This window comes from Brienomyrus brachyistius, chromosome 15, assembly GCF_023856365.1.
Source record: "Brienomyrus brachyistius isolate T26 chromosome 15, BBRACH_0.4, whole genome shotgun sequence".
NCBI classification, from domain to species: Eukaryota; Metazoa; Chordata; class Actinopteri; order Osteoglossiformes; family Mormyridae; genus Brienomyrus; species Brienomyrus brachyistius.
Window position 1 is genome coordinate 12,660,746 of NC_064547.1, and position 24,345 is coordinate 12,685,090.

At 44.4% G+C, this 24,345-nt stretch overlaps 1 protein-coding gene across 4 annotated transcripts in view; it reads right to left on the minus strand.

Annotated features, from left to right (window-relative positions):
- Positions 1-24,345, minus strand: part of LOC125708931 (E3 ubiquitin-protein ligase HECW1-like) — a 78,508-nt gene that overhangs the window by 40,306 nt on the left and 13,857 nt on the right. For 2 of the 4 annotated variants that reach the window (XM_048976856.1, XM_048976857.1), the window contains exons 3-8: positions 24,277-24,334; positions 18,302-18,617; positions 16,970-17,077; positions 13,437-13,531; positions 8,546-8,621; positions 4,786-4,955 (exon numbers count right to left, since the gene is read on the minus strand). In XM_048976856.1, coding sequence (XP_048832813.1) covers positions 4,786-4,955; positions 8,546-8,621; positions 13,437-13,531; positions 16,970-17,077; positions 18,302-18,617; positions 24,277-24,303 — 792 coding nt within the window. In that variant the 5' untranslated portion in view covers positions 24,304-24,334. The remainder of the gene's footprint in view (positions 1-4,785; positions 4,956-8,545; positions 8,622-13,436; positions 13,532-16,969; positions 17,078-18,301; positions 18,618-24,276; positions 24,335-24,345) is intronic. The other 2 variants (XM_048976855.1, XM_048976858.1) reach the window with 1 other exon arrangement.

The window sequence follows — 24,345 nt, forward strand, 5'->3', positions numbered from 1 at the left end:
GGAGGCTGCGAATGTTATGCAGAGACTCAAGCGGAACAGAACCCCGGGAAAACTCAACATTCCTAATGCGTTTGATGGAACATCCATCAGTTGTGCTTTAAGACAGGAAGGCAGTTTTAAGCAGCAGGATGCGATGTCAAAGTACTGCCTAGAGAGTGTGGCAGAGTTAGGGTAACCTGGGCATCACTGGCACAAACACACTGCTGCCGATCTCTCGTAGCTGCCAGATGTCTGGTTGCCCCAAGTGCGAGAGAGAGAAGCATCCAGAACATGAGGGGGAGGGCGTTTTACAACTGGAAAACCGAGAAAAGGGTTGCTCTCACTGGTGTGAAATACTGCATTTTTAGTTTGGATTTCATCTGGTTTCAAATCCTGGTACTATTGGGGATTACCTGGCCAAAGTAAATATTGGGGGTTATACGTCCCTCCAGTAATTCCACCCGCAGACACCGGGAGGGAAGAATACCCCCAGATATTTATTTTGGCTTCATTTGTTTCCCCCAAAGATATACCTCTGCATTTGAATTTATTAAGTTGTGTCCCCCCCATTATAAATCATTCTCCTATGCCCTAGCATCCATATATACTCCTAAACACTTATCCTGATCAATGGAATTCCACTAAAAGTAATGCTCTATAGCTGTAGAAAATATATAATTTAACATCATCATTATCACAACCATTAGAGCCTGGCCCATTCATATATTTTCTATGAATTATAATTACCACTAATATTCTGGTTCTTGAGACTAAGCCTACTGTTGCTTACATTGATATATGTTTTTCATTTAGTTTTATGGCTTACAAACTAAGGCCATAAATCCGACAACGTTTGCTCTTTGCTTGAGGCCAGATGCTGGGGCCGACTCCAATGATCCTGGGCTGTGACAATCAAAGGGCGTGTCCACTCTGAGCACCGCCAAGGGGGGGGGGGGGCTCACAGCTCTCTGCACAAGCCCGATGGAGGGACCCTGGAGGCGGTGCCAGGATGGTACTCCCTACGACTCTGCATCACTGTGCCATTATCTGGAGGCGGTTGCCGTGGAGACATAACTCCTTTCACAACTTCTGCAGCCTGTCTGACTAACTCTGCCTGAGGTCAAAACATTACACTGTAAGTGTTTTAAATAGGTTTATTCGAAAAAGCTTGAAATTGCTCACTATTTTACCAGTGCTCATATTATAAAGCCAGAACAGATTGGTTAAGACACAACACATCTATCTGTGGGATTCGAATCCACAACCCACTATCACCCTCTGTGATACCACCAGTAACAGAAAGAAAGACTTGCAATTCCTTTCCTACCTTGGGACATCAACACCGTGTCGTGAGGAGGCTTACATGACAAAACCCTGGACAGGCATTGCTTCAGAGTCCTCCGGTACATTGTGCACTCCAATGTGTCTCGTTGAAATGCTTCTTGGGTGAATGGACAGTATGAAGAGTCAAGGTGACCTGAGATGGAAGGCAGTAAATGCAGGGCCAGGGAGGGGAGGTGTTTCTTATTGAAGTCTCGAGTAATGGAAGCTAGCCTGTTCCCCAGCACCACCTCTTCAGGTCCGTACCCAGGAATAAATATTGTGATGGGTCTGGTAACCCTACCGACAGTTCCCCTTGGTAGATTTTGCCCATTAGGGGTGGGGGTGGGGAGGGTTCCCCCTCTGTAGATTTCATCGAACAGAGGACTGAAGCAAATTTGGAGGTAGGTTTAAACATGAAATTTTACTACCTGACCGTACGCCTGATAGGTAATTTTAAAAAATCTCGGGGAGGGGGGGGGGTGTAGGAGTTCAAACCCACCATTTTATTATGTGGCTACATGACTGTACCCTTGCCTTCCAGGTGCCTGGAATATTCCTTTGGAGACACCGCAAGACAAGAAGGAACCATGCAAATACACTAGGATCTTTCTCATATGATGACAATAACAGGCAGGTCCCCAGAAAGTGCCCCGAAAGGGTGCCTTAACGGCCTTATATTGCTCTCTGGTCCCTTCTCACTGGCAGTGTACCCACTGCAAATATTATTTTTCCATCAATTAAACTAATGTAAACTAAACTAGCTAAGCTCAGATGTCTAAAGCCGTTAGGGCTTATGGCCGGTATTGTTTTCCTGAACAAACAGTCAACCCAGGACGACCGAAATGTGACTAACCCTATCCACATAGCCGGCCCAGGAGGGCAGTGCCAGTCGCCTCTGTCTCGCTGTCATCTCCTCGTTAAACTGCGGGTACCGTCGGGGGACCTGAGACAAATCCAAATGACCGCCTACTTTGAGGGATTATTATGAGGTACGATCCTGAGGATAACAGCCAGTAACGACAAAGAGGGACAGAGGAATTGATCAATTCAGACACTGAACCCGGGACACTTTGTTTCTGCATGCCAATAGGCTATTCTCTCACCGACCGGCACAAAGTTAAAAATGAATTCTAATTATATAAGAATCCATTCAAAAACTAATAAAAGCTGGTCCCTATATAGCTGTGTCCTGTTACTAAATGAAGCTATTTAGAATTGCAAAGTAACACTTCAATTCTAGATAAACAGAATGCACCTATTTAGCATAAACCATAAACATACATAAAAATTATGTATAGGCATGCATAGGACAGAATGTAACAATGCTGGAGTAATAGAGGGTGACCTTTGACCTCAGTCCCCCTGAGCTATTTATGAACCTGTGTGTTATAAATGAGGCTGGATTTATTTTACCTTTATGGAACGCTGACTACCTTGTGGGTTTTCTGTCCTGATCCCACACTCCAGAGGCCCTAATTCTTATGCTGCACCAAATTCCTTATAAAGCTTTATGGTTTCCCCTTTTATGTGAGTCAGCTAAAGACACACCTCGCCGTCAAATACAGATGTACACACCAGCCCACTCTCACCATCCGAACACCCGCTGTTCACCATTTTGCAGCGTTTTTGGAAAGTTAATTATTTATGTTCCACACATCCTGACTTTAGGTCCAGCTCTAAACCACATGAATTTATTATCATCTGTTGCTATGTGATAATGAAGAGGAAGCCACAGCAGTATAATTCTGAGATGTCCCTGTGTGTGGCATTTGGGGACGGGGGGTGTGTTTTTCTGGTTGTAAACAGCGTACGTGTCATTCAGCGTGCGGTGAAACCATTCGCCCCGAGATCAGGCGGTCCCGTATTCGATGACAGGCAACGATGCATCTACTTTTAGTCTTCACAGGAAAAACAACTCTGCCTCCCACGGCAAGCTCAAACTTCTCGGATTCTTCACTCGCTCACTGCCCTCGGAGACACCCCCGGGCAATCAGCTTGACGAGAACTTCAGCTACCCAGCGAGGCATCTGAAGTACCTCGCACTTGCGGTATTTTTTAAAGCAACCTTTGCGAGACGGTGTGTGGATATGAAAGCTCTACCAAGGGCTTGCACACAATCCAAATCCCAAACTGCATTCCTCCAATGGCAGGTACGATATTTACACCCCCCCCCCCCCAGGCTGCATCGCAAGTGCACGACTGCCCATGTGAACAAGCTGGACTTTATTCACCACATTCACCTTCATAAAGACCTTGCTCCTACCACCTTTCACACGGCCTGCCACCCGTGACTCTGCCGGAAAGCCGATGATGCCATCATGCCAGGTGGGCCTTCTGCCTGCAGACCCCTTCCATGCAGTGAGAAGACAACATCCTAGCTTGCTGCACGAAGCCCAGGCACGCTAAAAATTCACGCAACTGCAACGGATATCCATTACTGTGAATATCACTAGAATGGAGGTCAAGGTAGCATCATAAGTCTTAAGTCTACATACAAAGGAACAGAAAGTAATCTTAGGGTTGTAGCAGAAGCAAGAGCAGAACTCGTCTTAACCTTAGTAGTTGAGCTAGTAGTTCTTATGCTGATAGAAGCACACCCACTATTACACACTATTTACACCCCAAACTCTAAACTTCTGAGGCTACTCTGCTAGCCACTCAGCAACCATAGCAAAGATGACAACAACAACAACAACAATAATTTACATGCAGGCTTTACAATATGGTAACAATATATAAATTATTAAGCTGATATCTAATAACTGATATGTTTAGCATTCAGTTCTGGATTCATACTGTAATCTTTTTCAAAACCAACTAAGCTCTCGCATTAATGGACCTGACGTGGGAAATCTGCTGCATACTCCTATTATCCTTGGGGCAGCACTCTGCTTACTGAAATCTCAAAGCACTTAGTTCCTAAAGTGTGAGTCAAATAGGCCGATGTCCAATGAGGGAGGCAGGTGGGGCCACTTGGAGAAGACCCTCCCCAGTATCGACAAGCCACTCACAGACTAGTCACCCGTGACCCGGGCATCATTCACTGCTTGATGTCCATTTTGTTATCTGCATAAACCTGCTGGGGTCAAAGAATGGTCGACAGAGTGCGATTTTTCTTTACTCGTGGACACCGCACGGCGGCGGGCTCAGTGCCGACTCCATCCGTCACGCATGGAGGCAGCACGCCAGTCTGGAAAACTCCCTGGGATGCGGATTTCATTCAGTGCTCTCTGGTCCCCTGGAAAGGTGTGGGCGTCTCGGCTGATTAAATTTCACTGCAGTGCAGCACAAAAACACTTTGATGCGAACGCGGGAGGAACCGGCGAGACCCACGGATGGTTTTACGCGCACGGACAGCAGAGAGGAGATGATTAAGCAGCAGCTGTGTAATTATTATGCACCGGAAGTGTGTATGTGATGCAGGCGACATTCCGATACAGTGCCAGAGATTGAGCAAAGCACGAATGACAGGTGAACACCCACCTCCCGTTGCCACACAGGGTTGATGGTGTTGCAGGCCACCCCCGACCTCTTCTCCTGACCGTGATGGGGCAGGGAGGGGAAGATGCTGTGCTTGCCAGGCTGCACGGAGATCTTCAGGTATGGGTCGGGGTTGAAGAACATGCCCTTCTTCAGCCCGACCGCCTGGAGATCTGGACAGAGGACAGAGAGCAGAAGGTCTCAGCATGACCTGATGGTGCATTAGGAGGCGGGGCAGGTCGGGGGAACGCAAACACTGAAAAGACAAGCCCTTACATCGTTCTCATAACTGCTACACTCCACAAATATGAGAGCCATTCCCCCGGATGAGTACGTTGCCGCCCCCCCAGGAGGAAAAACCAGATACTGCACTAACAGGGATGTTTTTTACCAAAACAATGAAATTGTAAGTAAAAATAGAAACCTGGAAGTTGTAAGTTAACCGAGGACACATCCATCGTAGTATATGAAATATATGAAAAATAAGTAATATATGAAAAATAGGCTTGGGTGGTATCAAATTTTTCATTCCATCATACTGCCCAAAAATTACACCACGGAAAATGAAACTCTGATGGTATATTCAAAAAACAATGCTATCATGATATTTATAAATCTTGGCGATAAAATTTTCTGAAAAAAAATATCACGATATGCCGTATTACTGCCGTATTACTGTGATAGCTCACGAGCCTCACCCTAACATCTGGAGATGATCTGTAAAAAGGAAATAAAAAATGGGGCTTATATCAAGACCTGAGAAACACTGCTAAGTAGTGGGAAAAAAGGAAAGACAAGTAAAGGTAACTAAGGCATCCTAGGACATAATGAAAAGCAGTCAGATGTCACGTCGCTGTGCAGTGGTACAATACAGGCTTCCTGCATCAATGGACATAGCAAGTAGCATGAACAGAGCTTTGACATGTACTACGACCTCTCTTATAAAATGCTGCCCCCCCAAGACATGTACAGTAAAAGGCTCACACTTCTCTGCTCTCGTGCCACATGGGCCGAGGGGAGGGTGGATGCAGGAATAGGGGGAAGCAGATCCAATTTCCATGATTGTTTACAAGGTATAGGGTCACACTGCACCTGGAGCCTATCCCAGGTGCCTATCCCAGGAGTCCATCCCAGGTGCCTATCCCAGGTGCCTATCCCCCTAATCTGGGGGAAAGTGAAGCACCCTATGACTTGGAACATGAAAGCCCTATACACATAGTGAAGAGTGAGAAACACCTGCAGCCCCACAGCAGTGAACGTGCTACCCAGTGAGCTACCAAGGAGCCTTTCCCAAATAAGCCGGCCTAGGAAGCCACAAAGAAAGGAGCCCAGCATCATGGGCACGTCTATTGAAGTTCGGAATTCTAGCAGCTATGGGACGCCGCTTGGCCTCTGTCTGATCGCACCGAAGCCCGCTCAGAAACGGCCTGGCACGGAGGATCCTGAACATGCTGAATTCTGAGCACGCCGGCCAGTTCATCAAACAGCCGAGCAGAGACAGAGCCACTTTCAGCGCCGTTTAAAAATTCATTTGAAGGAATACCTTACACCACATTTTGTTTGCAAAAAAATGTAAAATTCAGAGAGCTGCCTTTCATCATAATTCATAATAAGACTGTTTTTCTTGTTTTTGAATTATAAATGAACTGGGAGAGTATTTAACATTAATCACCTGCAGATAAACTTCAGTCTAGATAACATTGGGTTTTTCATCTACTTCTAGGCCGTAAGTGCTGTAATTAAACTTGTTTTTTTGGCAAATGCTGCACTTGAAAGCACAGAAATCGTGTTCTGGGTTATGATTCCTTCTGTGTTCCTGACCATGTGACTGATGGTGGGACAGGGAGCAGATCAAAAGTTTTCAAGGGGACATATGAATCACTAAGCTGCCCACAAACATTTTTTTTTATGAAGATGTACGCAATGTGGGAGAATGGAGCATGGACCTGATTGGTTGAGGGTGGTGGTCATGGAGCTGATTGGTTGAGGGTGGTTGGTCATGGAGCTGATTGGTAAATTGTTGCTGACAGGCTGGCATAACAATTGCTGATAGGAAAGATGCATCCTCTTAATTTCCCAGAAACTCATCAACTAAAAGAGATGGCAAAGGACAGGTAGGTGACCACTAGAGGGTGAAATCAGGAAAGAAAACACAGGAGTGCTTGTTAGAGCACCTTGGTATGCAGGCTAGGAAGGCCAAACACCCCAAGGCTTGTAAATTCACCACACTCAGACAAGCAACCTTGACTAATCACGAGAAATGGCCGACACATCGCCTGTGGTACAGCCACTCTCCCCTTGTCGCCTTTCCACTGTTTCCCTCATTAAACTGCAAACAGAGGTAGCTGAGAGGAACAAATGATTCAGTTATGCTGCATTTTCAGGTGGCAGCACTATATAGGAGTGAGTGTCCCTCCTCTCTGTAAACGCTGGTTGGCAGCCATAAGTAACTATGAACAGGGGTGAATCTAGGATGTTTTATGGTGTGGGGCACAAGGGGGGTCAGAATTCATACAGAGATTCTTATTATCATTAGCCAATGATATGTTTTGAATCACTGAATGACAGGGGAGGAAGCCAATCAGGTTCCAGCTGGGATCAATGCCCTTGTGGCCACACCTCTGTTTATACCCCAGACTATGAATCTGAGATGCTTTTCCTTTACTATAATGATGGTCAAGTGAGAAATGCACAGTATGGGGTTTTAGCAAATGTTTATAACTGAGAAGAGCATCTGAGTGTCCGTCAATCCTGTGAAGGTGCGACGAAAATAAGTTGCTCTTTTGACGCAGTATGTGGAAACACCAAGCTTCCATCTGTGGCTGGGGGCGTGAAGTTTTACAGAGTGCCCCCCCCCACCCCCCCGGGAGAATACCATGGTAACGATACGACACTGCCTTAGAAACAGAGCACAACAAATAGCACAACTTAAACCCGAGAAGCAGAGAAAAGCCTGCAGCCGCATTCAATGTTGACGTGACACCGATTAAATCTTACATCACCTATTGCGATCCTAATGCTTTTCAGAAGCCTTTCTGAAGCCATTAGTGTCCATTTCGTACACCCCCAGCAACAGATAATGCCACATGTGTTTAATCATTCCCTTAAATTAATAGCTGTAAACTTAGGAGGAAACATTTTCATGGCATAATCTTAATGCCAAAAATAATTTTTATATAGGTCTCTCAGCACTGATTCACTGATGCAAACTATGAGCTACAAAAAAACAAAATAGATAGTTACAGAAAGATGGATGATGAAATAAACTACATAACAAATAAAAATGGGCAGATCTTGCTTTTTTGCTTTGAAAATACCAAAGTAAATCATCACCGCTCATTCCTTTTAGTCTCCTACATCGTCTAAGAAACGTAGCATATGCACAGGAACTACACACAGATAACACACAGCAGTAAGCACAGGGCAACCATGGACACAGAGCAGCTTGCAAGGGAACGGTCTCAAAATATCAGCCTAGTGCTTGGTCCAGCCCACGACATGTTTTGTAATCATTAAAAAATCCTGCCCGCCAATCAATCATTTTCTTAAGAAAAAAAAGATTCATTCTGCTAATTTATACTAATTTGCAAATACGATGAGATCCCCCAGATGACTAATTGTACAATCCCCCGGGGCTACTTAAGTTACCAGTTACTTAAGTTCGACACCCCTGCTCTGAGAAATAGCCTTGGAGCAGCACAACCTGGAACCTTGTAGAGGACCCAGACGGAAGTGTGAAGAGTGAGGCGGGATGGGTGCTCACCTGACAGGGAGAAGCTGATGAGTCTGCGGCTGCCGTGGTTGGATGGGACATCCCCGCTGGTCACAGGCTTCAGCACCTGAGTGGGCCGTAAAGGGCGTGATGAGGCAGGAGGGGAGAGAGAGACCAAAGGAGACACCGACAGACCAATCAGTGGCATCCGCTCTGCTCCACCCCCCACATCCTGTGACTGGCTACTTATGAAAACCATTATCTTCGTTAAACGCTGCGTCTTGGGGCCTCGGCTAACAGCCCGATCCATGGGGCTATTGATTGATTGTCCAGGAATCTTCTGTCTTCCCAGAAGATGGATACTGTTTCTGATCCAATGTGAGCAGGCTAACCTTGAGAGCGTTGAGTTTGTACACCACCTAGTTCTGTAGTGTGACCCCCCAAAGGAAGGACAGCACAACTAAACTATGTCACAGCTCCACCTTTGCCTTCTCTTCTGAATGTCCAACACAGATATTCCTACAGGGGATTCTGCATCCAAGAGGGAGTGGGTGACTGAGCAAGGCCTGGCGAAAGGCATAAGGAACTAAGAGGATGCGAAGGGTCCAGCAGCCACTAGGGGGCAGCCTATCTGGTCACCCTGTCTGAATGGGAAGGAATATGGCAAGTAGGTTAATCAAATTTTGATTAGGGCCCCAAAAGCGGCTGGGTTGGCCCTGGACAGAACACTCACAATTCAGCCCTCTCACTGCAAAATAAACCATCTCCGCTTTCGAATTACCTTCCTGATTAAATGCCAAAATACGGTGTATCCAAAGAACCCAGCACACATGCGTGATGTTTATGCAAAGCGCAGAGATAGAAATGCTTCTGTGATTTCTTTTGACAACATTAATTTATGCGTTTGATTAAAAAAAAAAAAAATTATAATAAATACATTTTAAACTGACGTGCGTTCAGGGAAGAGCTGTTATTTACCAGATAATAATATCACATTCCATCAGCTGATTTTCACAGAACTACAGACCACTTCAAATTTAATTCTGCAAGGGTGGTCCACGCAGAACACAGGTTTCTTAGCCCAGGAGAGACAAGCACACAGACAATGAAGCAATACACTGCTTTAGGTGGTCTTTAAGGTGGCACCTTGCATAATTTAAATTTACAGATGGACTAGGTGTATAAGATTCTAACAGGTTGGGATGCTGTTCACTGGCTAAATGAAATGACTATTTCAATATTAGAACTCGTGGCCATAAGTGGAAATTAGCGGGAGAACATTTTAAAATAAATTTGAGGTAGCGTGGTTAGAGTATGGAATAGTCTTCCTGCTAGTGTAAAACCCAGGGTTCCTTTAAATCAGAGCTAGATACGATTTTAACAACTCTGAGCTATTAGTTAAGTTTTCCCCAAACAAGCTTGATGGGCCGAAAGGCCTCCGCTCGTTTGTAAATTTCTTATGTTCTTATGACTAATTTACACATTGCTTTTCCATCTCTCCATTTAATTTACATTTTTACTCTGACGGATTATGGCTATTTAGGAAAAAAAAAGTAACAAAAATGTCCCTCCTCCATACACAACACCCCCTAAATAATGCAGGAGTAAAATCAAACAGGTATAATTAAGTGATCAGACTGATCTGCATCTGCATAACAGCCCTAGTTCATTACTTATGATCCACTCAACAAAGGAGGAACCTATTGGAAGCGGAAAAGCGAAGCCCTTCTGGAGTGTACCATTCCTGTTGGGGGCGGGGGGTGGACAATGTCCATACAACAAGCTCTAAAGCAGAACAGTGTAGATTCCACACTGATCCAAATGCCCAGCTGGGGGGGGGGGGGCAAAGTCATGTGGCAAGACTGGGGACGGTCAGACGGGGGCTTTGAACACATACACATTAAAAGACACACATAGAATCGCAATCTGTGCTTATATAGCATATAATACTGTTACTCACTTTCCTGATGCATTTCATTATGGTAATTCATTACAATTTATTAATTTATTATACTATATTTATTATGTCGGGTGTGAAATATTGAATTTCTCCCTCGGAGAAAGTTAAAGTTTCTGTTATCTTTATCTTATTAGTAATATTTCACAATATTTCACAATATTTCTCAACAAAATTCAATAAAAAGAAACCAACAAATAAAAATAAAGCAGCTATTTCCCACCGGGAGCATCTCAAGCCATCGTTCAGAAGAGGGAAGCCCTGGGAAGACGGGGCACTTTCCCAGGGAAGCTGCAGGATGCGGGAATTTCCCTCTTAAGCTGACTAGACAGAATCAGTCAGAGGTGCTCCAGTGCGTGCTAAGGGCTAAGATACCCACGCCGACACGCCTCCTGTGAAATCATAACTGCAAGTAATATGCGTGTTAAGCATCAACACAGATATGCAATCAACGAGAGTTCTAAGCACATGTGTGTCTTTGATAGCTATGTGACATTCTGATAAAACATTAGAATAATTATTTGTGTAACGAAAAAGCGGACCGATTCAAAAATCTGGTCAAAGTGCCCCTGAGGTGATGACATCAGTTCAGAACAACTCAAATTTAGAAGGAAACTGGCCAAAAACTGACAGAGCTGTACTGATGCAGTGTTGGTACTATTACTGCATATTTTAGGTAATACCTTTTCATGTTAAGATATTATGATTGACTTCAGTTACCTACAGTCTCAGATGGTTACTTCAAACATAGGATACTTCAAAACATGTTAAATCTATATTGCATACAATCAGATCTGAACTGAATGATATTTTCATCAGATCGTGAAAGAATAACTGTTGAATAGACGCATGTCTATTTCTTAAGTTTACTTCATCTGTATTTTTATGCCGTATCATAACCTAAGTATCTGGATGCATATCTTATTGTCTGAGAGGAAGAGAAACACCTAAAACGGTGAAACTGTATAAAACCGTTGCTCTATGATAACACAATATAAAACCAACAAAGGTACAGTATTTGAAATTCCATCTTAAGATTTAACAAATTGGCTTCAAGCTCAGGCAGTGCAAGCACAAATATACTATAAATACAGACAAACACCTGGAGCTAAGGATTTACCCTAAGGCTTGTCTATTACAGAGGGGACACGGAACCCAATATCAGAATGCAAATACACCCCCCCCCAACCCCCTGATTCTCATGGTACATTCCATTTGTTCTAATTCACACTCATTCCCCTGATGTTAGCATGTTAGGCCACACTTACATTCATTTATTTGGTTGTTTGTTGTGGGCTCTCAGGAATATTATAGCAGTGATCACCTCTATAAGCACTAAGCATCTAGAGAGGGGAGTAAGACATTAGGTTCTTGAATCTCAAAAGTTGTTGTTGTGTAGTTCTTACTGATTAGCATCTCATGTATACCAGTTTTACCTACTTGTGGTTATAGAGTCGACAAAACAGGCTCTCACGTGCACTGCAAGATATAACTCCTATAAATGTCCAACCATGCGTGCTATCTGAAATACAGCCACTTCAGAGTGAAAGAATGTCTTAACTTGGTCAGGGTCAATGGGGTGGAGCCTGTTCTAGGTAGTCTGGGACACAGTCCAGTTCATTATGGGGTGCACACACACACACAGTGGGCTTGTTCAGCAGTGGGAGGAAGCTGGAGAATCCACATTATACAGGGAGAACATGTAAGCTCCCCAAACACAGAGCAGAGTTCGGATTCAAACCCACAACCCCAGAGGTGTGAAGCAACATTGCTACCCATTAAGCCACCATGCCACCAGAACATGAGAAAATTTAAGAGCAAAATTAAATACTTAAACTAACAAATTTATATATATGATTAAAAATGTCTAAACCTCTGTGCTAAAATTACAAATTGAATGTTTTTGGTACATTCACCGTTGAAAAGCAACAGCAACTCAAACCACTGACTCATTTTCTGCATTGGCTGACTGAGACACAGCAGAGGTAGCCAATCAGAGCTGACCCCTGGAAACACATATTATTCAGCTGCTAGAGGTAAACAGCCACTCTTGAGCAGTTAGAAACAAGAGCCTTAGGTATCCGCTTAAGAGTGACATTAATAAGCCAAAAGAAGGTGGTCTCTGTTTGTTGAACTTGAATCTCAATTGGGACTGAGTCAGGTGGCTGAGGCAAAGAGTACATCACTATTAATATGGCCCTGACATTTCTCCCAGATACAATCTGATACTACAAAACTACACACCAGCAACTTCCAGACTATATTCTCCACAGTAGACCACTCTTATGTTCTGAACTGAAAGAACAAGAGGCAATTCACAGCTCATTTACCTTAAGCCTGGAATAAGCTGATCAAGAGCAATGAGATCATACAGTAAAGTGAACCTGACCCAGAGGAACTCTCCCACTAGGATCCACATTTTCAACCAGGGGGAAACTGGTTGAAACCTAAAAAACCTACAAAAAACAACCTTCCCAAAACCAAGTACCTAAAAACAAGGAGCAATTCATGTAAATCTTTCACCAGACTCCAGAGTTCTGGGAATCCTCCTGGTCAGCTGCAGATAGCCAGGATCACCAATCAATAGCCTTCGTCTGCTAGTCACCTCTTAAAAGGCCCTGAGTTCAGGAACTTCCTCCAGATGACTAATGTGATAATCAATGCACTTAGCAAACACTTTAGTTAAATGGAATTTTATACTTAAACATAATAGTACAGTCCTACAAGGTTGGGGCTTGAACAAAAAATGGAAGGAATTACAAGCCAAGGTCCTCAGGTATTATGCTACCAAAATGTGTTTTAAGTAAAGCACTCGGCTACCAACACAAAATTTTATCAGTTATTTCGTCTTTCATCTCAACATTAGACAGTTTTAACAGGTGGATTCCAGTGAATACACAGTTCATTCTTCAAAATATGAAGCAGCGATGACAGGTTGTTTGGCTTCCAGAAAGTTACGTCTGGGGGGTGGGGGGTGATACTCACCGGCGTGGCGACGTTCTTCACCGTCACGCTGGGTGTGGTCGCTCTCAGAGCTCCGCTAACCCCGTGGTAATACTTAAAGCAGATCTTCGTTTCTGCTGGAAAACGTGCGTGAGAAAGAAGAATCAGATTTAGCCAGAGGTGTCCGATTCGCTTCCAGGATGTGACAAGTGGTTCGGGATGACAAAGGCGCAACAGCGAGGAAATGGATTGGAGTGCGATTTCCCAGGAGAGGCCAGTGGTCTTGGGTGCTCGATGGTCCTTTCATTGGAAAAACTACTATTACAGTAACTAGTAAGTTCTAGTCCTACTGGTTATGAAAGGGAGAACATTCCAAAATGTCCCCCTGGGATCAATAATGTCCATCTTAATCTTAAAACAGAGAACCAATGCAAAAGGGTGAAAAAAGTATTTATGATTACATCATATCATTATTATGATTACATCATAAACGGTCTCCCAGCAACCTCTATAGTGCTTTAGGTGGAAAAAACCTGTGCTTGGAGAGCAACCTATAGGCTGGGAGGAGGATACACAAAGATGTGCACTAATATGTAACACATATACCTGGATAAAGTGTGGTGGCTGACTTTTACTTGGCCATTGGGCAGTGGGCCATTACAGAGGGCAGTGTTGTAAGCTAACACCTCTAGGGCTGCGGGGCTCAATGCTTTCTCCTACCCTCTCTTGGGTTCCCCTCTTAGTGACCAAAGACCAATGATTTAGGGATGCTTACGGCAGCTCCCTCTGGTTCTGTATGGGTGCCCTCCTTTCTGGGGTGTCCCCTGTCCTGTCCCCTGTATTTCCTCATCCATGCTCAAAGCTTGCCTCGAGCTTGTATTAAAAAAGTCATTACAGAAAATGGAGGGATACATTTTTCTTTAAAGAAACCTCTCACCAACAAAAAATACTCATTATTAGTATTGGTCCAGCTGGCAAATGCTAACCTCTGCAGTGGAAGTGAAAAATAAAGCCAGCTTCCGGATCACAGAAACGAATATCCGTATCCTGAATAGATCCTGTTGATAGGGATGTGGGTGTTTTTAGTACAGAATTCTAGTGTGAACTCCATATGCTAAATAAAACTCATGGAGTTGCAAAAATAGACATGTAACCATTCTGGGGAGGCTCAAGGAAGCTGCGATCCTGACTGCTCCAGTTTCTCCGTCTCTCAGAATAACCCAAAGCCGGCATACTGTCACATTACAAACGGGGACCCGTCTGAGAGAAATGCCATTGTCCTCCTGAGACAGCTCACTTACGCACCGAAACTCCCGGAGACATGTTTCATGCAAACATCTTTGACCAAGTTTAATGATTTATTCATAGCGTACCGTAAACTCCACTATTGCATTCGACACACGGGCATCTCTGAATCACCTGTAGTGTGGCTGTGTGTGCCCTGTGACAGATTGGCCTTCTCTCTAAGATATATCCCCGTCTTGTGCCCTATGGTGCCTGGAATAGGCTTCAAATCTCCAGGGAATAACCACATTAGAGATGGATGTGTGGATGGATGGTATTATTTATTTCAATATTAGCTCAAGACACTCTACATTCCCAGCACTTTACAAAGTTTAGGCAAACTAGAGATCCTGAGGGTCAGGTTAATTAAATTTGTTAGTCAGATTTGCCACAATACTTGCACAAATATATATTTAAGCTCTCGCTGGAAAATCTGACCAAAAAAAACAGGGACAATACAGATCCTTCTAGTACATTTTCAAGGCTGAGGCTCTGATGGAATTTTACCCTACCCAGCATGCTTTGGGGTTTTATGGATCTAAGCAAGGAGACTTTCGGGGGAATCTGTTGTTAGGTCTTATTCATCTTATTCATCTTGCATCACATCTAGGGAAACAAGGAATGATTTTATACAGGATATAAATAAAATATGAAAGTCTAAGAAGCTTTTACAACTTCTGACAGTCACCTGTACCTGCAGCCTGGTGAGCTGGGATCACTGGTAGTATTTCTGAGCACGCACACTGAAATTTGGGCAATGTTTCTTATTCTATCGCCATACTGGTTCACGTGGTGAGGCTGAAATAATTTCAGGCTATTTTGGACACACAGGACACATACCAGTACACATTGAAGTGTAACTGAAAACTGACTCGCGTCACATATATTTTAAATGACTTTGTGAAACAAAATATCCATCCATCCATCTTCTATACCTGCTTCTCATACATAGGGTTACAGGGGTCTTCACCCAGTTCTATAAGCTACGGGCACAAAGCAGTTAATAACCAAGGATGGGGCAACGACCCATTACTAGGGAGACACACCGGGCTGGGATGCCAGGCAGCACGGGGCAGACCCGGGATGGGATGCCAGGCAGCACGGGGCAGACCCGGGATGGGATGCCAGGCAGCACGGGGCACACCCGGGATGGGATGCCAGGCAGCACGGGGCAGACCCGGGATGGGATGCCAGGCAGCACGGGGCAGACCCGGGATGGGATGCCAGGCAGCACGGGGCACACCCGGGATGGGATGCCAGGCAGCACGGGGCACGCCCAGGATGGGATGCCAGGCAGCACGGGGCACACCCGGGCTGGGATGCCAGGCAGCACGGGGCAGACCCAGGATGGGATGCCAGGCAGCACGGGGCACACCCGGGATGGGATGCCAGGCAGCACGGGACACGCCCATCATATTTTTGGAAGGTGGATGGAGGTCAGACCATCCGGAGGAAACCCGCAAAACCAATTAAGTTTGCTGGTCAGGGTTATGGCGACTCCAGTCGCCAATGGCAGGCAGCACATTACACAGGGCTAGGGAAAAGCCTGCATGGGGTGCCAGTCCATCACAGGGCACTAACTCAGCACAATCACACAATACATCCGTCTTTGGACTGTACAGGAAATCTGCATGACATGGGAAGACCATGAGAACTGCAAACATCATCAACCCTAGAAGTGTAAGGTCACCAGGCTACCCAGAAATCCACTGCGCCTTCTCATGGAAATATCCTAGAACATAAACACACAACACACCCTTGTGCAAAATAACTGAAACAAGTTGTCACACACAGATGCATGCAATGGCCAGGGACCTGACAGTCTGCACAGCCAACAGGGCAGAGACTGTGATGGATTGACTCCCCATTCTGGGTTATTTCCATACAATTTTTATCAATCCACCAGGTCCTAAATCAAGACGCACGGTGATAAATATGAATTAATATTCTTAACTTCTTAACTGCGGTCAGTCTGTCTGCAACTTGTTTTAATCAATTTTTCACAAGGGCATACTTCATATTTAAATATGACTGAAAGGTGGCTAGATATAATCGAAGCTAGAACCAGGGAGATCTGTGTTTAGGTGAAAACAAAGGAGTGGAGGACACTAGACTGACTGTCAGTTTCACTTGATTCAGCCAGAAGGCTGTTTATATAGCACGCTCTCCTTTGAGTATTTCACCCTCACTTTGCGCTGTAAAGCACAGAAAGCAGCCAAGAGATGGCATGTTAACAAACCAGAACCATGCGGCACCGGGGATTTCACACAAGCTGTGACGTGACCACTTACGCTCTGAGAAGTAGGAGCAGGAATCGATCCTCCACACGATCTGGCCCCTGTGGGAGCCGTTCACCCCACGGTTCTTGTAGTCCAGAAAGTTCTCTGACAGAACCTCATCTGGAAAGCAGGACACACACACACACACACACACACACACACTGACTCAGAGCCCCCATCTGTCTGCCTTGTGCTTTTAATTGTCTATTTTTGTTTCTCATTTGAGGAGACACTCAGAATATTAAAGCCTGGCGATAAAAAGGGAATGCAGTCCGTGGCTAATATGAAAAATAAACTCAGAGGCACTAATGTTGCAGATGCCTCCGAAATACACCCAGGTCTTCTGCAGAACCGCTGTCATGCTGAGGCTCAGATAACTAATGACTCGAAGACGGGGAACATCAAGGAAGCTCCTTCTCACCCCGGACTATTATCACTGTTGCTGGAGTGTGGCGTTACCACCAGGAAGGATGCTCATTAGCTACAAACGGTTCACACAGAAACAGCAGGGACAGACTCAAAGCTGAATCTGCGGTGGGGAAAGGGCTCCAACAAAACGCACGATATGAGCCAGACAGGGGTACACTAATGAGGAAAACTACACTGACCTTAATCTGCTTGAGAACAGTCAAATAGATTATAGATGGGGAGGACTACTATAATGTACACACTCTAGTTTTTTGTGCCTTTTCTTCGGCATCTTCAGGGGCGGATTAACTTATCTGGGGGTCCTAGGGTGACATCAGCACAAATGTTGCCGATTTCAAGATTCAAGAATTTATTGTCATGTGCTCGTGGGAGTTTTACTTACACAGAAATGTTTACAGGGCAGAAGGAATAATGATTGCTTGAAAGAGATACAGGTAGGTCCATGTGACTAGAGGAAGCATCAATCCAATGTCTTGGCCCTGCCTCCTCTAGTTGCTTGAATCTGCCTCCTCTACAATCTGACTGGTTATCTCTCTGAACCAATCATTTTTCTTTTTGCCCTCAATTTTGCATAAGGAAAACTCCCACGTATGTCATATGCACGGTAAACAGGCAGTTCTAGTATGCAAAGAAAATCTTACTCTTCTTGTCCTTCTGGCTACCGGTAAATACAAATTAACCAAAAAAGATCTCAAATACAAATTAAGGTGTTCATAGTAAGCCAACAAATGCACTTACAAGAATGACAATAAATATGTAGTACTTAAATAACCGATCCATCTTTCATAAGGAAAGGGGTCCACTGGTTTTGCGATGGCCCCAGACCACAGCCTAAGCCTGTGCATTAATCCACCCCCAGGGGTCTTACTTTTCAAGTGAATCTGCTGCAAAGCCGGCCATGATCCGCTGGCTTACCGATGAGGTACATGCCGATCCAGTCACCGGCATCCACCTCCTCCTTGATGTCCCAGCAGAGCACGATGTCCTGCGATTGGCCGATGGTGCAGACGGAGCTGCTGACCGTGAGGGTGGAGCGGCTGTCGCAGGTCACCAGGTCGGCGTCGCTGGTGGAGCGCGGCAGAGCGGCCCCACCGCCGTGGGCTTCGCCGTTGTGGTACTGCTGGGTGCTGTAGCTGTAGCGCGCCGGCTCCTTGCAGCGCCTCCGATTCTGGGAGCCCCGCGTGGGGGACGCCATAGCCGCCAGACCCAGGAACCTGTTCTGGTACAAGTTCTGGGTAGAGACCATGGGGAAGGAGTCGCAGGTCAGGCAAAATGGAATCAGGGCTACAATTAAGTGGAAGGGGGGGGGTTAGGATGATTCCACGGGGATTCCTGAATGTCAGGGCCCTAAATTTTGAACATGATTGGACTGGTCTGCGTTGGGGGCCCAAAATGATAAGCTGTCATGGGACCAGTGCTCACATGTCAGGCTACTCATGGTCTAACTATGAAATAATGAATGATGCAGCCCAGGATACGCAGATAACTGTCCTGTCTAATGAATACATTCTGTATAATAGGTAACCAGACATCGAACACTAGGCATAATGTATTATTATACAACGTAAAACAGTCAGAAACAATAAGACAGGAAAGATACAATTTGCTCAGCGAAGCAAGTGTCACTCGGCGTCCGGGCAGTTCTAGGAGTTTACATTCGGTTATATTCTCGGAAAGGGTTACAGACCGTCTTAGCTGTCCATAATGTGGGTTCTCATTCAACAGCCTCAAAAAGATTAAGCCAGGCACCCAGCAGCTTGGAAGAGTGCCAAATTGCGGCAGATGCTGATGGGGGGGGGGGGGGGTTCCTGTACGGCACATGCTCTTATAAACTTGAAACAGCCATGTAAATTCATGACACATGGCCGACAAGGTGACAGGTTTTGCTTGGAGGCCTCCAGCACTGGCGGAATCGAAAAAATGAAAATGCAAATGAAGGGAAAGACGCAGCCACGAGATTGCAGGACGGGGCATGGCGCCAGAAAGATACGCACAAAGAGAGGCGGGAGGAAGCGTCACATGACCCTCAGGACGAATTTAGCCTTCCCCCATAAACTTTCATTAGCACAGCACAATAAACCCAGATAAATGACTGTCTCGCCTGTGTTTGGATTCGTTTACTGTCACTTATTAAGCTCCATGACCCCGACTGTGCCTATCCCACCTACCTCCACTCAACAAGAGCAAGCAGCTGCCATAATTGAAACCGACAGGAACAACACATTAGAAAATAAGTCAATTTTCTTCTCTGTAACGTAAGATAACAAAATAATACAACGTCAAACAAAAGAGAGGAAAGGTATGATATGCTTAGCTAAGCATGTATCAGTAGGGGCAGGGGCAGCTCTATTCGTTTTTAACGACCATAATTCTTAGAGAGGGGCCAACCTTGTCATTAGTCAATGATATGGTTTGAATTGGTGAGCAACAGGGAGGGCTGACTCTGGGGACCAATTGGCTTTCAGCTGGGGGCTGAGCATCTGAAGTGCTTCGTAAGATCTGTATTTCAGTAAACTAAAATGTTTTATAAATGAAATGTGCAAAAATGCTATTTTTCAGGAAACATTAAATTTGCATAGTATCTGTCGTCAAACTACTTATTTGGGTCAGGGACACAGGAGAGTCTGGGGCCTATTTCGGGCATCATAGGGCAGAAGGCTGGGATACAAGCCAGTCCCTCACAGGTCTCACCCCAGCATACACTAAGGGAAATTCAGAGACATACCTTGGGAGACCTGCACGACATGGGGAGAACATGCAAATGGCAGACATGTAGAGGGGCGAGGCAACAGTGCAACTCGCGCATTATAAGTCATCTAGATGAGCAATGAGTCGGCCCAGAACAAACTCTTCCAGTCTTCCAGAAAGGTTTTGGACACGGTAACTGGCTGAGCCTACAGTTGCTAGCATTACACAATGAAAGGGGGGGTGGGGGGTGGGATGTCTATCCTTAGCAGAATTCATCCAAACTACAAGAAAAAATCCACCCAGAACCAGCGATCCACATGTGATGTGTGGGCAAGGTTTATGAATAAATATTAAAAACATTCGAGAAGTATATTCTGCCTAAGAACATGAATTGTGTTAAAGGTCAATGCAAATGGTTTCAGTGTTACTTAAAGGTTGTTTGGATTCCCAATAGAAGGGAAAACACAATCTTCTCTCCTTTGAGGTCTGAAAACTCTTCCAGTAAGAAAATCACTGTCTCTGATTTTGAGCCGTGCTTACATACTTCTATATTGCTTATACTGTTCACTGCATAAACATAGCAATCCATCCTATTTTGCCACTTTCTATGAGAATTGTTCAAGTAAGAAGATCCCATAATGTTACTGTCTGAACCAGCAACCCGGCATACTGTTCTAATGTCAGCTAAAACAACTGGACAAAGCAACAACCGAGGGAACTGCATTACCTTTCTCTAGATGCCATAACTTGCTAATGAGAGTTACTTTGCATTAATTTCCAAACCATGGTTGGTTTCAGAAAGTAATGTGGACATTGTGCCCATTTGTGGATGGAAGAGCATTTATAGGAAGCTTTCATTCGAAGGTAAATCTATACTTCATGTAAATGAAACGAAAAAGTAGCACCTAGAAGGCTTTGAATGGCACCCCATCCAGGGTGCCCTATTTCGTTGTTCTCTGTGCTTCCTGGGACTGGTTGCAGGCTGACCGCGACATGGTGCTTATGGAAGATGTTTGGATGGATGCATGGATGGTTTCAAATGCATAATCACTGACATCACCAAGTCGTTTGCAATAGTCTGTCTGAAAGCCCAAGGACCAACATCTGTATATAATATTATAGGTATTATAGGTTTCAAACCTGAGTGTTTGTGCAATAAGAGACCTACCTGGAGCAACCTGGAGAGCTCCTTTAAGTCCTGACATCTTAATATCAGCCTCTCCATAGATGCGCTATTTGTTTTATTAGTAGAAGAGCCTACTGGAGCTCAGCGAAGTGAATGTCATCTTGTGACGTCATACTGCGTTGTTTTCATAAAGTCACTCAGAATAAACTTCTTCCTTTTCAAGGCAAACAGTCAGGGAGGTGTCCTGTCAACCTCTCATCAATTATTCAGTGCTGAAACGCTTGGGCCATATTTATAAATATATTTGAAAAATTCATGAAGGACCAAAAAAGAAAAAACATAAACCATCCGTCCATCCATCAATCCATCTCTTTTTTCAATGCGCTTTTTTCGTTCAATTTCACAGTAAATACAAATCCATCCATCTTCCACAACCACTTATCTGCTACAGTAGAGGCACCCAACTCCCAGTCTACAGACCAGTACCAGTCCGTGGACCAGTTTCAATTGGGGTAGAGTTACCTCCTGTCCTGTATATTATGGGATTGTGTGGTACTGAAAAATAAAATGCCCTGTCCCATGTTTAACTACAAAAATAGGAGATCTTTCCCACATTTCCATGCATATTGCGTGCCCCCCTTGGCAAATTTCACCGGCCCTCGTTTTACCACCCCGTGAAATTTTTGGTACGACATAAACCACAGACATCAAAAGGTTGAGAATCCTTACATCACACGACGACTGTCTTTATATAAACTAGCATATTCTAATTTTATGAGCTATTATAAGCTAGGTATTGGTTAACATTCGTTACATTAAGACTGAGCAGCACAACAATAAGCATTTATTAACAAATATTAGTGGTGTAGCACTTTCTGTGCCTTTAAGCATTTATTAACAAATATTAGTGGTGTAGCACTGTCTGTGCCTTTAAGCATTTATTAACAAATATTAGTGGTGCAGCACTGTCTGTGCCTTTAAGCATTTATTAACAAATATTAGTGGTGTAGCACTGTCTGTGCCTTTAAGCATTTATTAACATATATTAGTGGTGTAGCACTGTCTGTGCCTTTAAGCATTTATTAACAAATATTAGTGGTGTAGCACTGTCTGTGCCTTTAAGCATTTCTTGAATCAGTAAAAAAAAAACTAATCAGTAGGCTTCTTACTGATCTGCGACTGGGGGAGGGGGTCTTGTACATCACCCCTGTGAATTATTTTCATAAGATGGGAGTTTAAGAATCAGCAGACTAAGTGATTTCAATCTCCAAATCCAGTTTTACTCTGGGTTACTTTCACACTGCCTGGGGACTGAAGCTCAATCCTCCATAATACACTTTGATTTGCTTAGCCAAGACAGCCACTGTTGTAGCTGACAAAATACAGTGGAGGCTACAGTTCATCAGGCCATATGGTAACACTGCTGAAACATTCTTCAATAACTACTTTTAAATGTGAGGCACTGGTAGGAGGAATTTTACTCTACATAGACCTAGTATAGGACCACAGGTGGGCTTATGATCCCGAGCAGCATGGCAACACCCTGGATGGGAGGCCAACCCTTTGCAGGGCACACATCATGGGCAATTCAGAGACGGCTAACCGCACATCTGCGAGCTTGTAGGGTAAATCCTACAGAACACCCATGCAAACATACAAACTCCACACAGAAAGAATAGAAGCAGAATTCAAGCCCCCAACTCTATGCATTTAAATATGATTTTCTTCTTCTAAGGTGTATTTGCATACATTACAAACACCAATGAGCCAAAAACACAAAGGACACTCCCAGGTAAAGCCAATAATGTTATCTATATAGTAGGGTAGTAGTGTGTGTCAAAGTCTGTGATATGTTAGATGGTAGACTAACATCTGGTACATGTAGTTGACATGCTGAATGCAGAAGAAATGAGACGAGGTAAATATCTGAAAGACTTTAATAAAGACGAAATCATCATGGTCAGATGACTAGGTCAGAGCATCTCAGAAAGCCCTGTGGGGTGCTGACAGTGAGCCTTGGTGAGTACCTAGTGAGAGTGGACCGAGGAGGGAAAAACCATGAACTGCCGGTGCAAGATGTGAATGAATCCTGAGTGATAAAAACCAACACAAAGGTGACTGTAGTGAATTACATACACTATATGAAAAAATCATTGGGACATGTGGCCATTGCACCTAAAGGAGCTTCTATGGCGTCCCATTCTAAATCCATAGGCATCAGTAAGGAGCTGGTCCCCCCTTTGCAGCTGCAGGTCAACCACTAGTGAAGTGATTGTGAAGATGGAACATCTATGAGGAAGTGTGGTTGCAAAACAATAGGCCACACAAACAGAAAGATATCAATACCCAGTCTGAATGGCAGCAAATCCCACCAGTCTCTAAGGGGAAGCTTTCCCAAAAGAGCAGGGGCTATTATAGCTACAAGGAGCCGACCAACTTCATATCAATACCCTTGATTTCAATATGACATGTTGGACAAGCTGGTGTCCAGATACTTTTAGCCATCTATTTTATGAGTTCCATTGTCAGCTGTCGACCACCCATATATTTTCCCTGGTCATGTACCTCATGTAATGTTCTACTTGAAAAGTCTGGTCGATGTATGCTGGGATCCTAATTCAGGTTTTGTGAAATATCCATGACTTTAATGCAGCACCAATAATACCATTTTAGCATTACCCTTATGTGTGTTTTTCAGTTATGAATTATTAACTTTGATGTTGAATGACAACTTTGAGGTGGATATAGGATGTCACACAAGCTTGGCAGTCAGGGAGATCTTCACAGCTGGACCTGGAGGGCCCTTTTTAACAGCTCTCCGAGGGACATGGCTATGTTAGGGAGATTAGGACGCTAAAGCGCTGAAGCTTGTAGGTAGCCCTACTGGAACGAAGAGACATTTGACGTAAAAACTTAGTCGCAGGAAGGGGGCAATCACAAACAGGAAAAGCAACGTCTTTGGCTGAGATCAGGGTAAGGTCATGGTGCAAATAGTCACAAACATTTATATGAATGGCATTGATGGAGTCTGATGATGAGACAAGCAGCTGTTATTATACAGGAGACGGACACTGACCTTAACACTACACAGGTGCAGTAGCATAATGACTCGTCAACTGAAAGCACTTCAATTCCTGAGGAAAAG